Source organism: Tupaia chinensis, unplaced genomic scaffold (assembly GCF_000334495.1).
Source record: "Tupaia chinensis unplaced genomic scaffold, TupChi_1.0 Scaffold140061_1, whole genome shotgun sequence".
In the NCBI taxonomy this organism is placed as follows: Eukaryota; Metazoa; Chordata; class Mammalia; order Scandentia; family Tupaiidae; genus Tupaia; species Tupaia belangeri.
The window spans coordinates 91,527-102,046 of record NW_006199940.1 but is presented as its reverse complement, the minus strand read 5'-3'; the positions used below and the strand labels follow the sequence as shown (position 1 = coordinate 102,046).

Here is a 10,520-nt window from a genome sequence, read left to right as displayed (position 1 = left end):
TACACTGGCTTCCCGGGCTTGAACGGCCTGGTCAGCCCATGGGCTTCAGCGCGCATGACTACCAGTCCCTGGCCCGGGCCGCTTTCTTCCTTCCTAATTACACTTTCAGTACTGCTTTGCCCCAGAGTTCTCCGGGGCTCCCTGCTGTGTCGTCGCACCATTCTGCCCGGTCTCCTTACTTTCTAATCAAAGGTGACACTGACAACTATCCATGAGGCAGCAGCGCTCAGCCATGTGGGGCCTTCTGCTAGGAGGACCAGGAAGGCTGGCAGGCCAGCAGCTGGGGAGTGTGTCAGCAGGCTCTGGGTACTGCTCAACTTGCAACTTTGTATACAGTTTAGAATTTTGCAAACCAGAAAGCTGGAAAGTTTTTGAATGGCTTCAAAGCCAGCAGCCACTTCCCACCTGCAGGGTGGGCCCCCCATCCTTCCAGGCGCGGCGCGGCTCCGTGGCACTCACCAGCCGAGTTGATGATGTGTCTCAGGGTGAGCAGGGTGCCCACGCGGAGCCGCTCACTGCCGATGTCCAGCTTGGGGAGCAGGAAGGCCAGCAGGCGATCAGGGGAGCAGCCAGCTGCAGGGCAGCGCACAGGCCGGGCACAGCTGGTGACCGAGTGCACCCGGCAGGGGCTCTGACCTCGTCAGCACCACACCTGGCAGGCCAGGGGTCGGAGCGCAACTCCCATGGGGTACTGTCATGGCCTTGGCCCAGCAGGCTGACACCCCACGAGCACGAGCAGCCTGAGAGCCCAGCCAGGACCAGGCGTGCACCTCGGCTTCTCGGCCTGACACGGGCCCAGAGGCCCTGCCCTCCTGCCCTGGGCCCCCCCGAAGCTAGGCTGACTGGTGCTGCTGAGCACTGGGCTGCAGCCAAGGGGGTAGCAGACCCCAGCTCCATGCCCAAGGCTCTTGCCCAATGCCCAATCCTCCATGAGGGCCTAGCAGGTCCAGGCCTCGGTGTCATGAAGAGCCTGGCGCCTGCCCTGCCTGGACACCAGACCTGCTAGCCCTCCCCAACATCCCTCCCCCAGCCCAGCTGAGGCCAGCCTCCACACTGCCCTTCCTTCCACCTCCTCCTGGGAACCAGGGACCTCCAGCTGACACTGACACTGCTGGCCAAACAATGACAGCCCTGAGCTTGGGCAAGGTCCCTCCTGGTGCCACCCACTGGCCCTTCAGAGCCAATGAGCAGGTGGGCATGCAGGTAGGGCCTGTCTGGGGACTATGCGCAGGACAGGCCTCCTCTGTCTGAGGCCATGCACTCCGGACAGACTGTAGACTTTGGTGGCCATGGACAAGTGTGGCCGGCCAGGGCCAGGAGCTGCAGGTGGCCAGGGCCAGAGCAAGCAGGAGGGGTGGGAACAGCAGGTGGGGTGGGCGAGGGCCAGGCAGGGTGTGGGGCATGGGGCATGGAGTGAAACCCTGGGCTCCATGCCAGTGGGCAGCACTTGCCCAGGCTGCATCCCTGGCCAGGCCCTGCTGCAAGGCCCCTGGAACACAGTCAGGACCCCCCGAGAGGCACGGACAGGGCCCACCAGGCTCTCCCTGCCCATGTAGCCCCCTTACCCAGCACGGTGAAGCAGCGCAGCACCTCCTTCTGGTTGCTCAGCACCAGGGGGCTTGAGGATTCCACAGGCATGCACATCTGCTCCAGGGCACAGAGGGCAGAGGGTGCAGCCAGCTGACCCGGGCCCGAGCCTGGGGCCAGGTGCTATCACTCCTAGACTCCATCGGGGACGCTCCAGGCCCCAGCCCAGCCCCTGGCAGCGGGCGGGATGGGAGGGGCGGGGAGGAGGCCGGCCCTCAGGCTGGTGAGTCCAGGCTCCTTGCATTTCCTGCGTCCTGTCAGCAAGCCAGGACAGCTTTACTGCAGGCGACGGCGCCCCTGCAGACACCCATCTGGAGTGTCCAGAGCATGCAGAGCAAACACCTAGAATTTGCCTTTCCAAATGGCAAAATAAACAACAAAACTGCCCCCACGGGCAGATGTCAAAGACTCAGGTGGGCAGTGGCTGCACCTCTGGGCTCCATGGCACTCAGTGGGCAGTGCCAGAGCACGTGGCCCTGCCCAAGCGTTAACACCAGGCCCCGCCTCTTCACCTCCACAGAAAGGGCACCAGCAGGGCCCGCCTTCTGAGCCAGCAGAGGTGGCCCATTGCTGGGGGCAGGCCCAGGGACCCAGGCACATCCACCTGGACACTGGCCACCCTCAGAGCTGCTGGGGCGGTGAGATGGAGATGCCAGCACCAGGACTCTGCTCTGCATTCCCAGGCAGGTGCGTGTCATTCTGACTGTGAACACCATTCTGGCCTGATGGTGCCAGCTCCCTGTCATGCCCGCAGGTCACCTGCTTGTGGGGGGCAGTCAGTGTGCTGTGAGGACACTCAGAGTCCCACGGGGAGATCCTTGTCCAAGGGCTGAGGCTGCCAGCCAAGAGCCATGTGAGAGAGCCCTCCCAGATCCGGTCCTGGTCCCAGGAAAGCCCTCGGGTAACAGCCTGGCTAACTGCAACCTCCTGAGACCCTGGGTCAGAACCACCTGGCCAAACTGCTTCTGGGTCCTGACCCACAGACACTGCAAGGCCATAGACAGTTGCTGTTTCCAGGAGATGAGTTTGTGGTAACTGCTTATACAGCAGGGGACAACTAGTGCAGGTGAGAAATCATCAAGAAAAAAAGATAAAAGCTGGATTCTGACTCACTCTTCGACAATAAATCCCCACTAGATTGAACAATGGAAGCACAGAGGAACACTAGCCGTGCAGCTCAGCAGTTAAGGAAGCTGGACACCACATGGCCAGCTGCAGCAACGAGCCACGGCCCCAGAGGCCCAAACAACACACCAGGCGGGACCAGCAGTGAGCGTAGTGGCTACGCTGCTGGACTGCCATGTAGTTGACCGTGGTTTGAGTCCTGGACCCGGTGGCCTAAATTTACGCCAGGTGCATGTGTGCCCCAGATCCTGAGAGGAGAGTAGAGAAGGGATTGCAGCGTGGCCATCCCCCCCCGGGGGGGTGATTTCTCGCTGTCTGTCTCTGTCTTTCCTCTTGCTGGAGAGCACATGCGCTCTATAGCAAAAACCTCTCCAAAAAAAGAAAACACGCCAGGCTCATGTGTGTGCTCAAAATCCTCATAGAAGAGAGGAATGAAGGGAAAACATGTCATGAGACCCCCTCTCTCGCAAGTACACATGCCCTCTGGCAATTAGAGAAAAAGTACAGTGGGGCCAGCAGGTAGAGTAGTGGTTAAGGTGTTTAATTCCCACATGGTTGACTGTGGTTCGAGCCCCGGACCTGACTTCCTTTCTTTCTTTCTTTTTTTTTTTTTCACACATAACCTTATTTCTTATTTTAATTTGACCAGAGAGGGACAGAAAGGAAGTGAGAAAGTCAGGTCCAGGACTTGAACCATGATCAGCCATGTGGTATTCCAGAATCCTTAACCACTATGCCATCTGCCAGCCCCTGGCGGTTTTTCTTTCTCACTTTCCTTCTCTTTTTCTGTTTCTCTCTGGTCAAATTAAAAAAATACTACTAATAATAAATAAGTTAAATTAAAATAAATATTTTTTAAAAAGTTCAGTGAAAATTTGGAGAATTCCAAAAGTAATTACCGAATTTGAAAGGCTTTTTTGTTTTAGAGAGATTTTCACTATAGGGCACATGCACTCACTGAAGAGACAGAGAGACAGAAAGCAAGAAATCACCCTTTGCGGGGATGGCCACACTGCAATCCCTTCTCCCCGATTCTCCTATTGGGATTTTGGGCACACATGCACATGCGCCTGGCGTGTTTTAGGCTGCCAGGTTCGGGACTCAAACCGCGGTCGGCTATGTGGGAGTCCAATGACGTAATCACTATGCATCGGCTGGTCCCCAAAGGCTTTCTTCTTGCGTACAATGAAACATGAACTATACATAAGAAAGGTGTGGGAATAAACTTGGTCATGCTGAAGGCCCTTCCCAAGCCTCGCTGTGACAAGTTCAAGATACATAAATAAATATCAAGAGGCGGCCTGAGAGCCCAGAGGTGAGGAGGGCTGGATTCTGCATGGCTACCTGCAGCTTGGCCCCAGCAGGGGTGACCGAGGACGGTGCTGGGCAGCTGCGCACGTGAGCCCCAGATCTGAGAAGGGGAAGGGTGGAGAAGGGGCGGCAGCATGGGCGTGCCCCTCACCCAGCTCCCTCTGCGGCATGTGCCCTGTGGCCATCTTAACTGGTTGTTATTTTAGTTCCGCTGCAGAGTATGTGCACTTGCCAGGGAGAGAGAGCAAGTGAGAAACCGCAGTCTCCCAGGGGACGGCCACGCCACCATCCCTCCTCTTGGGCTCTCGGGCATGCACGCACATGCACATAGCATGTTTTTCAAGCTGCCAGGTCCAGGACTCAAATGTGCAGTTGGCCACACAGGATTTTAGCCATCTTAACCACCACACAACTGACTGGCCCTTAAACTTTTTTTAAAAGAATTATAAAATTATTTAATTTTATTTTTAATTTGACCAGAGAGAGAAAGTGAGAAAGCAACCACCAGGTCCGGGACTCAAACCATGGTTGGCCATGTGGGAGTTTCTAGTGCCTTAACCACCACGCCACACATTCGTGTTCTTTTTTTTTTTTTTTTTTGGAGAGGTTTTTGCTATAGGGCACATGTGCTTGCCAGAAAGTCAGAGAGAGAGACAGAGAGACAGAAAGTGAGAAATTATCCCCCAGGGGTGGTGGCCACATCGCAATCCCTTCTCTTCCATTCTCCTCTTGGGATCTTGGGCACGCATGCACACGCGCCCAGCATGAGTTTAAGCCACTGGGTCCGGGACTTGAACTGCAGTTGACTAGGTGGCTGTCCAGTGACACAGCCATTATGCCAACTACTGGTCCCTAAACATTTTTTTGAGGGCCAGCAGGTGGTGTGGTGGTCACGGAGCTGGACTCCTACATGGCCAACCGGGGCTTGAGCCCGGAACTGGGGGCTGGGAATAACGTCAGGCATGTGTGCATGCCCCCAAGGTGAGGAGTGGGGGGCTCTGATGTGGCCGGCCTCCTGGGAGGTGACTCCTTGCTTTCCCTCTCTCTTTCTACAGCAAAAACCTAAACAAACAAACAGAAATGTCTGCGGTATCAACAGGAGTCTTCCCACGCTGAGCTCGGAGGATCGTCTCTAGTGATGGACACGTGGGCAACCCCTGGCGTCCCTGGGCCACACCCTCCCTCACAAGGTCCCCCACAGCAGGGTGGGCCTGGCTAACTGCTACTACGCGGGCCCTCGGCCTCCACACACAGCTGTGCCTCTGCCCCCACCCAGGGACCCAGGCTGGCCTCACAGCAGGGAGCTCACAGCACAGGGGCTTTCTGATTTCCGAACCAACCTGTGCAGGACACTGGGGAGCTGCCTTGCCACAGTCTGGTAGGATTCAATCTCAGGACCATCTGGTTCTTGGTTTGTTAAAGGAAAGAAGGTCTTGGAATATTATTTCCATTTCTTTGTTTATTAAAGTTCTCTATTTCTTCTACCAATTTCCATGCATTTTTCTCTTTTTAGAAATCTATACACTTGGGGGCCAGCAGGTGGTATGGTGGTTGAGGGTGCTGGACTCTCACATGGTTGACCACGGTTCGAGTCCTGGACCTGGCAGCTTGCTTTCTCACTTTCTCTCTCTCTCTTACTCTGTCCCTCTCTGGTTGAATTAAATAAATAAATGGTTAAATAATATTGAGTAAAATAATTCTTTAAAAAAAAAAAAAGAAAAATCTATACACTTCATATAGTTTTTTTGGGTTGGTTTTTTGTTTTGTTTTGTTTTTGTTTTTTGCTATAGGGTGCATGCGCTCACCAGAAAGAGAGATAGAACACGAGAAATCACCCCCAAGGGTGATGGCCATGCCGCAATCGCTTCTCCTCCATTCTCCTCTTGGGATCTTGGGCATGCATACACACACGCCCAGCTTGAGTTCAAGCCACCAGGTCCGGGACTTGAACCACGGTCGACTACATGGGAGCCCAGCGACATAGCCATTATGCTAACTGCTGGTCCCTACACTCCATATAGTTTTAAAAAACCTTGTCACCATGTAATTGTTCAGGATATTTATACTCTTTAAATCTCTGTCGGGCCCGCCTCCTTCCTCTTTCTGAAGGCTAGGACTGTCAGGCTGGCCAGGGGACAGGGGCAGGGATGAAGAAATCGCACCTCCCCCTTCACTCCCCTTCCAGAACATCTCCATGGAAAGGCACCTACTAGCCTCTCCCTGGAAGGCCCGAGGCTCATGTTCCCAGCCAAGGTTACGGGGACTTGTGTGCTGTGCCCTTGGGCGGCCTCAGGACTCCCGTGTCTGGCCAGGGTGGGTGCCCAGTGGCAGGGCCTCCTCCTCAGAGCCCTTCCCCCAGCAGCTTGCCTCTCTCAGCCCCTCGCTGCCCGCTCCCAGGAACCCTGGGCCTGGCCTTCCCTGACTGCCCCCACCCAGCTGAGCTCCCATCACCTGGGCCATGCTCTGCCCTGCCTCCCACCCGTCCCCGCATCCCTGTGCCGGCGAGCAGCACAGTGCAGACACATGGCGTGTGCCTTGCCCCCGCCCCCATACCTGGGCATGCAGAGCAGCCAGCAGGGTGTCAAGCTGGACTTCCAGGGTACGACTGCCCACACTCACGGCCGCCTCGAGGATCTGGCCCAGGCTCTGCAGGGGCAGAGGAGAGACAGTCAGCCCTCCACCGTGGACTGGCTGAGGCCAAGCGGAACCTCCCCACCCCAGGCGTAGGCCGAGTGGAGCCCCACCTCCATCTCTAGGACTCAGAGGGGAGTGGAAGGCCAGAGAAAGAGAGGGGCCCTAGGCCAGAAATAGGGGCAAGAGTCCAGGTGCTGAGGTCCCAGCTAGGCATCCTGTCCAGCGCAGATGGGAGCAGATCTGGGCCACCCCCAGGGATGTCTGAGCAAGGAAGGCCTGCCCCCTAAAACCCACCTCTGCACCTCACAGGACTCAGACTGCCCCGGGGGCCCAGCCAGAGAAGCCCAGCACGGGACCGCCTGCCAGCCATACGCACCTTAGACACGTGGGAGGCCTCTGCGTGCTTCCTGTAGAGTGCTAGAACCCCGGGGAGGAGCCTGGGCAGCTGCTCTTCCAGCCTCTCACTGGGCAGCAGGTGGCTCATGGGGCCCAGGGCCTCCACCACAGCCAGCCGGAGCTGAGGGGCAGGAGGACTTGTGCTCACAGCCACCAAGCGCCAGGGCTGCTGTGCGGATGCCAGCTGGCCAAGGGTCCTGAGGGCTGTGGGGCAAGCCTGGCCAAGCCACTGGGGGGTAGACCACAGGCAGAGTCCGAGGCTGGGCGGGGTTGGCCAAGCCGAGACGCCCAAGGAGCTGCCTGGTGTCAGTCGCTGGGGGCCCAGGAGAGGCCCTGCCTGCACCGCTGCTCCCATCACGAGGCCACCATCTCCTGGCAGTCAGCTGTGGAGCTGACCGCCAGGCACAGGTGCAGACAGGCCGCTCCTCCCACCTGGGGTGGCATGGGTTCAGAGCCCTAGGACGGTGTGGGCCAGGCAGGGCAGGGCGGAGCAGGGCACGCAGCCTGCAGGGCCAGGCTCCAGGGCACGTGGGCAGCCACGCCCATACCTTGGCTTCTCGGCTCTGCAGCCAGCTGGGAAAGAGAAGGTCGTAGGCGCAGAAGATGTCAGAGGCAAAGGTGTCCTTCCTGACTGTGGGGTCTGGGGCTTGGTCCAGGTTGGCCAGGTACTCCAGGGCACTCTCACTGAAGCGCTGGAAGGCTGCAATGGCGTGGAGCGAGGGGCTATGGCACCATGGGCAACCCCGTTTGGCACTTGCACCCCTTCTGGAAGTCCTGTGACGACTGGCCCTGCAGCGCAGCACCAGGTTGTGCCAGGGTGTACAGCACCTGCAAACCCGCGTCCTGCCCAGATCTCAGAGCATGGCCACATTGGAGAGTCTCTGCCCCGGAGCTGCTCAAAGCGGTCACAGCAAGGGGGCCGGGGCTTGCCCACTGCACTGGCATCCGCGGAAGGAGAAGGCCCTGCTGTGGGTGCAGCTGTGGAGCTGGTACCCTGCAGCAGGCGGGGGCAGATCTCTGGGCCGCCCAGAGCACACCAGGCACACCGTGTGCACTCAGGACCCTGGCTGGCAGGGACACCTGCTGAGGGTGCCTGTCCCTCTCGCTCATCAGAGAAGTACACTTAAAAAATGATAGACTTTTTTAAATGAAAAAGGAAAGACCTAGATGGGGGGGGGGGGGCAATGCGCTGAGGAAGCAGGCCCAGAGTGCCTGGAGGGACGCCCAAGACCAACGGCAGGCTGGGGAGAGCCCTCCCTGAGCCCTGGCCTCGCAGACCCCTGAGAACGGGCACCTAGTGGAGCACATTATACAAGAGCCAGGACTGTGCCAGGGCTGGCCTCCCCGAGGCACTGCGCTCCAGCGCCGGCCTGAGTCTGTGCCAGCCGGAGCCTGGGGCCGCACAGGAGCCAACAGGGGCCAGGGCCATGGCACTGGGGAAGCCACCAAGCTTTGGGGCCAGCACCCAGGTCTTCCTCTGGGGAGTGTGCGGCCCACATACCTGACCACCTGGACTTTGAGTAGCCAAGGACCTCAGGAGGAGGGGTCTGGGACACACTGGCTGTGGGCCTGGAACCCAAGAAAGGGCGGCACCGTGCGGCCCACATACCTGACCACCTGGACTTTGAGTAGCCAAGGACCTCAGGAGGAGGGGTCTGGGACACACTGGCTGTGGGCCTGGAACCCAAGACGGGCCGGCAAAGGGCATGCTCCAGTCCCTGTGTCATCAGCTCCATGCCCCAGTCTGGGCGATTTGGGACAGGGCTGGTTCTGCCGAGACCATGGGTCAGCCTCGGGATAGCACGTGGGCAGAAACGCACTGAGACTTGACCCTGAGCCAGCGTCCAACACCATGGTCAGGTAAGCCTACCTGTCACCTGTGATGCCCTGAGTCCCAGCTCATGGACGGGGACACTCAGTGCACAGCAGGTGGGGCTGGAGCACTCAGCCCAGGCTGGGCCTGCGCCCAGGCGGCGGAGCGGAGGCTGGGAGCTGTCAGAGCTAAGGTCACCAAGGAGGAGAAGACGGACAGAAAGCCCACGGATAGCAGGAGGCAGCCACGGCCCACACTTGGGGCAGGCCCAGGCCCTCGGGTGAAGACGGAGACCTGCTAGAGGGGTCATGGCAGGCTCACGGGGGGTCGACCAGTGCGGGCTCTCCTTCAGCTCTATCTGGCAGGGCCTGCTGGCGTGGAGCCCCGTTCCAACCCCAGCCTGACACTGACCGGCCCGCTCCAGCACGGGGTCCGCGTGCTCTGAGCCCCACGGCCAGGACCGGTGGGCTGTGCACCCTTGGCCCCTGCTCTGTGCCCCGACACCCTCCTCAGCCTCCTGCCTACCAGATGGGCATGGGCGGCATGAACCGCGGCAGCTCCCTGCGCACCGTCCACCCTGCGAGGCTGCGGCTTGGCTGAACCGGAGCCACAGAACTGCGTGGACATGGTCCTGGGGCCAGCAAGGGCTGTGAAGCCGACCGCGAAGGCGACCGCGCAGCACCGCCTGCAGAACTCAGCCAGCCTAGCAAGCCGCAGTGGCCGGGGTGTCGCTGTTTTTCTGGCTGGAGGGCATGTGCACTCAATCAGAGACAGAGATGGAGTAGTGAGGAGCTGCCCCAGGGCACAGACATGCCACAGTCCCTTCTGTATTCCCTCGGGATGTGGGGCACACGCACACAAGCACCCGGCATGTGTCCAGGATGCGAACCGCAGAGTTGGCCCTGAGAGACCCAGCCGCCTTAACCACCATGCCACCTGGCTGGCCCTGGTCCTGACATCTAACCCGAGTTCTGCACACAGGTTAAAAGAGCAGTTCTCCTTTGCCCTCCTGTCCTCACCTTATGGCCACGTTTGGAAGCGACCACCACGGGGAGCCCCCCTCTCTGCACTGCTTGCCACACCCAAGACTCACCCTGGAGCTGGCAGGCTCTCCTGGGCACAGCTCCACCCTCCCCAGCTCGGTGGTTCCCTCACTGTCTGCCCGGTGTGTCACCACTGCAGCTCCAACCTCCACCCACAGCAAGGCCTCCCCTGCCACGTAGGGCCCACTGTGCCCTGGGTGTCTGCCCGCCACCCCACGTGTCCATGGAGAACACCCTCCCATCCCTGCGGGAGCCTTCGTTCTACCCTCACTCTCAGGAGCTACGGGCTGGGTGCACATCCCACAGACACCCCGCTCGAGGCCCTGGGCATCCTCCGCCAAGCTGACAGTCCCTCGCCCAGCTCTCAGACCAGTGTGCTAGAGGGGCTCGGCGTCCTCTCAGTCTGGAACCAGCAGGTCTCCGAGCTACCGCACACCCCACCCAGCCCTCCCGTCGTCGCTCCTAGGGCACCTGTGTCTGCAGCTCTGGCCGCACCATCTGCCCGCTCGCTCTTCCTGCTCTTTCTCCACGTTCCAGATTTGGGCGTTTTCGCTCTATTTTCTGGAGGGCTTCGCCAACCCTCTCCCCCAGTCCGAGATGGTCTCCGCTCT

The 10,520-nt window shown here is 59.3% G+C and overlaps 1 protein-coding gene across 5 annotated transcripts in view; it reads right to left on the bottom strand.

Annotated features, from left to right (window-relative positions):
* The window catches only part of MROH1 (maestro heat like repeat family member 1), a gene marked incomplete at its 3' end in the record, with an annotated part of 83,574 nt that overhangs the window by 48,940 nt on the left and 24,114 nt on the right, over positions 1-10,520 (bottom strand). For all 5 annotated transcript variants that reach the window (XM_027765952.1, XM_027765951.1, XM_014593242.1 and 2 more), the window contains 5 exon segments: positions 460-573; positions 1,566-1,644; positions 6,577-6,669; positions 7,034-7,174; positions 7,602-7,753. In XM_027765952.1, the coding sequence (XP_027621753.1) occupies positions 460-573; positions 1,566-1,644; positions 6,577-6,669; positions 7,034-7,174; positions 7,602-7,753 (579 nt within the window).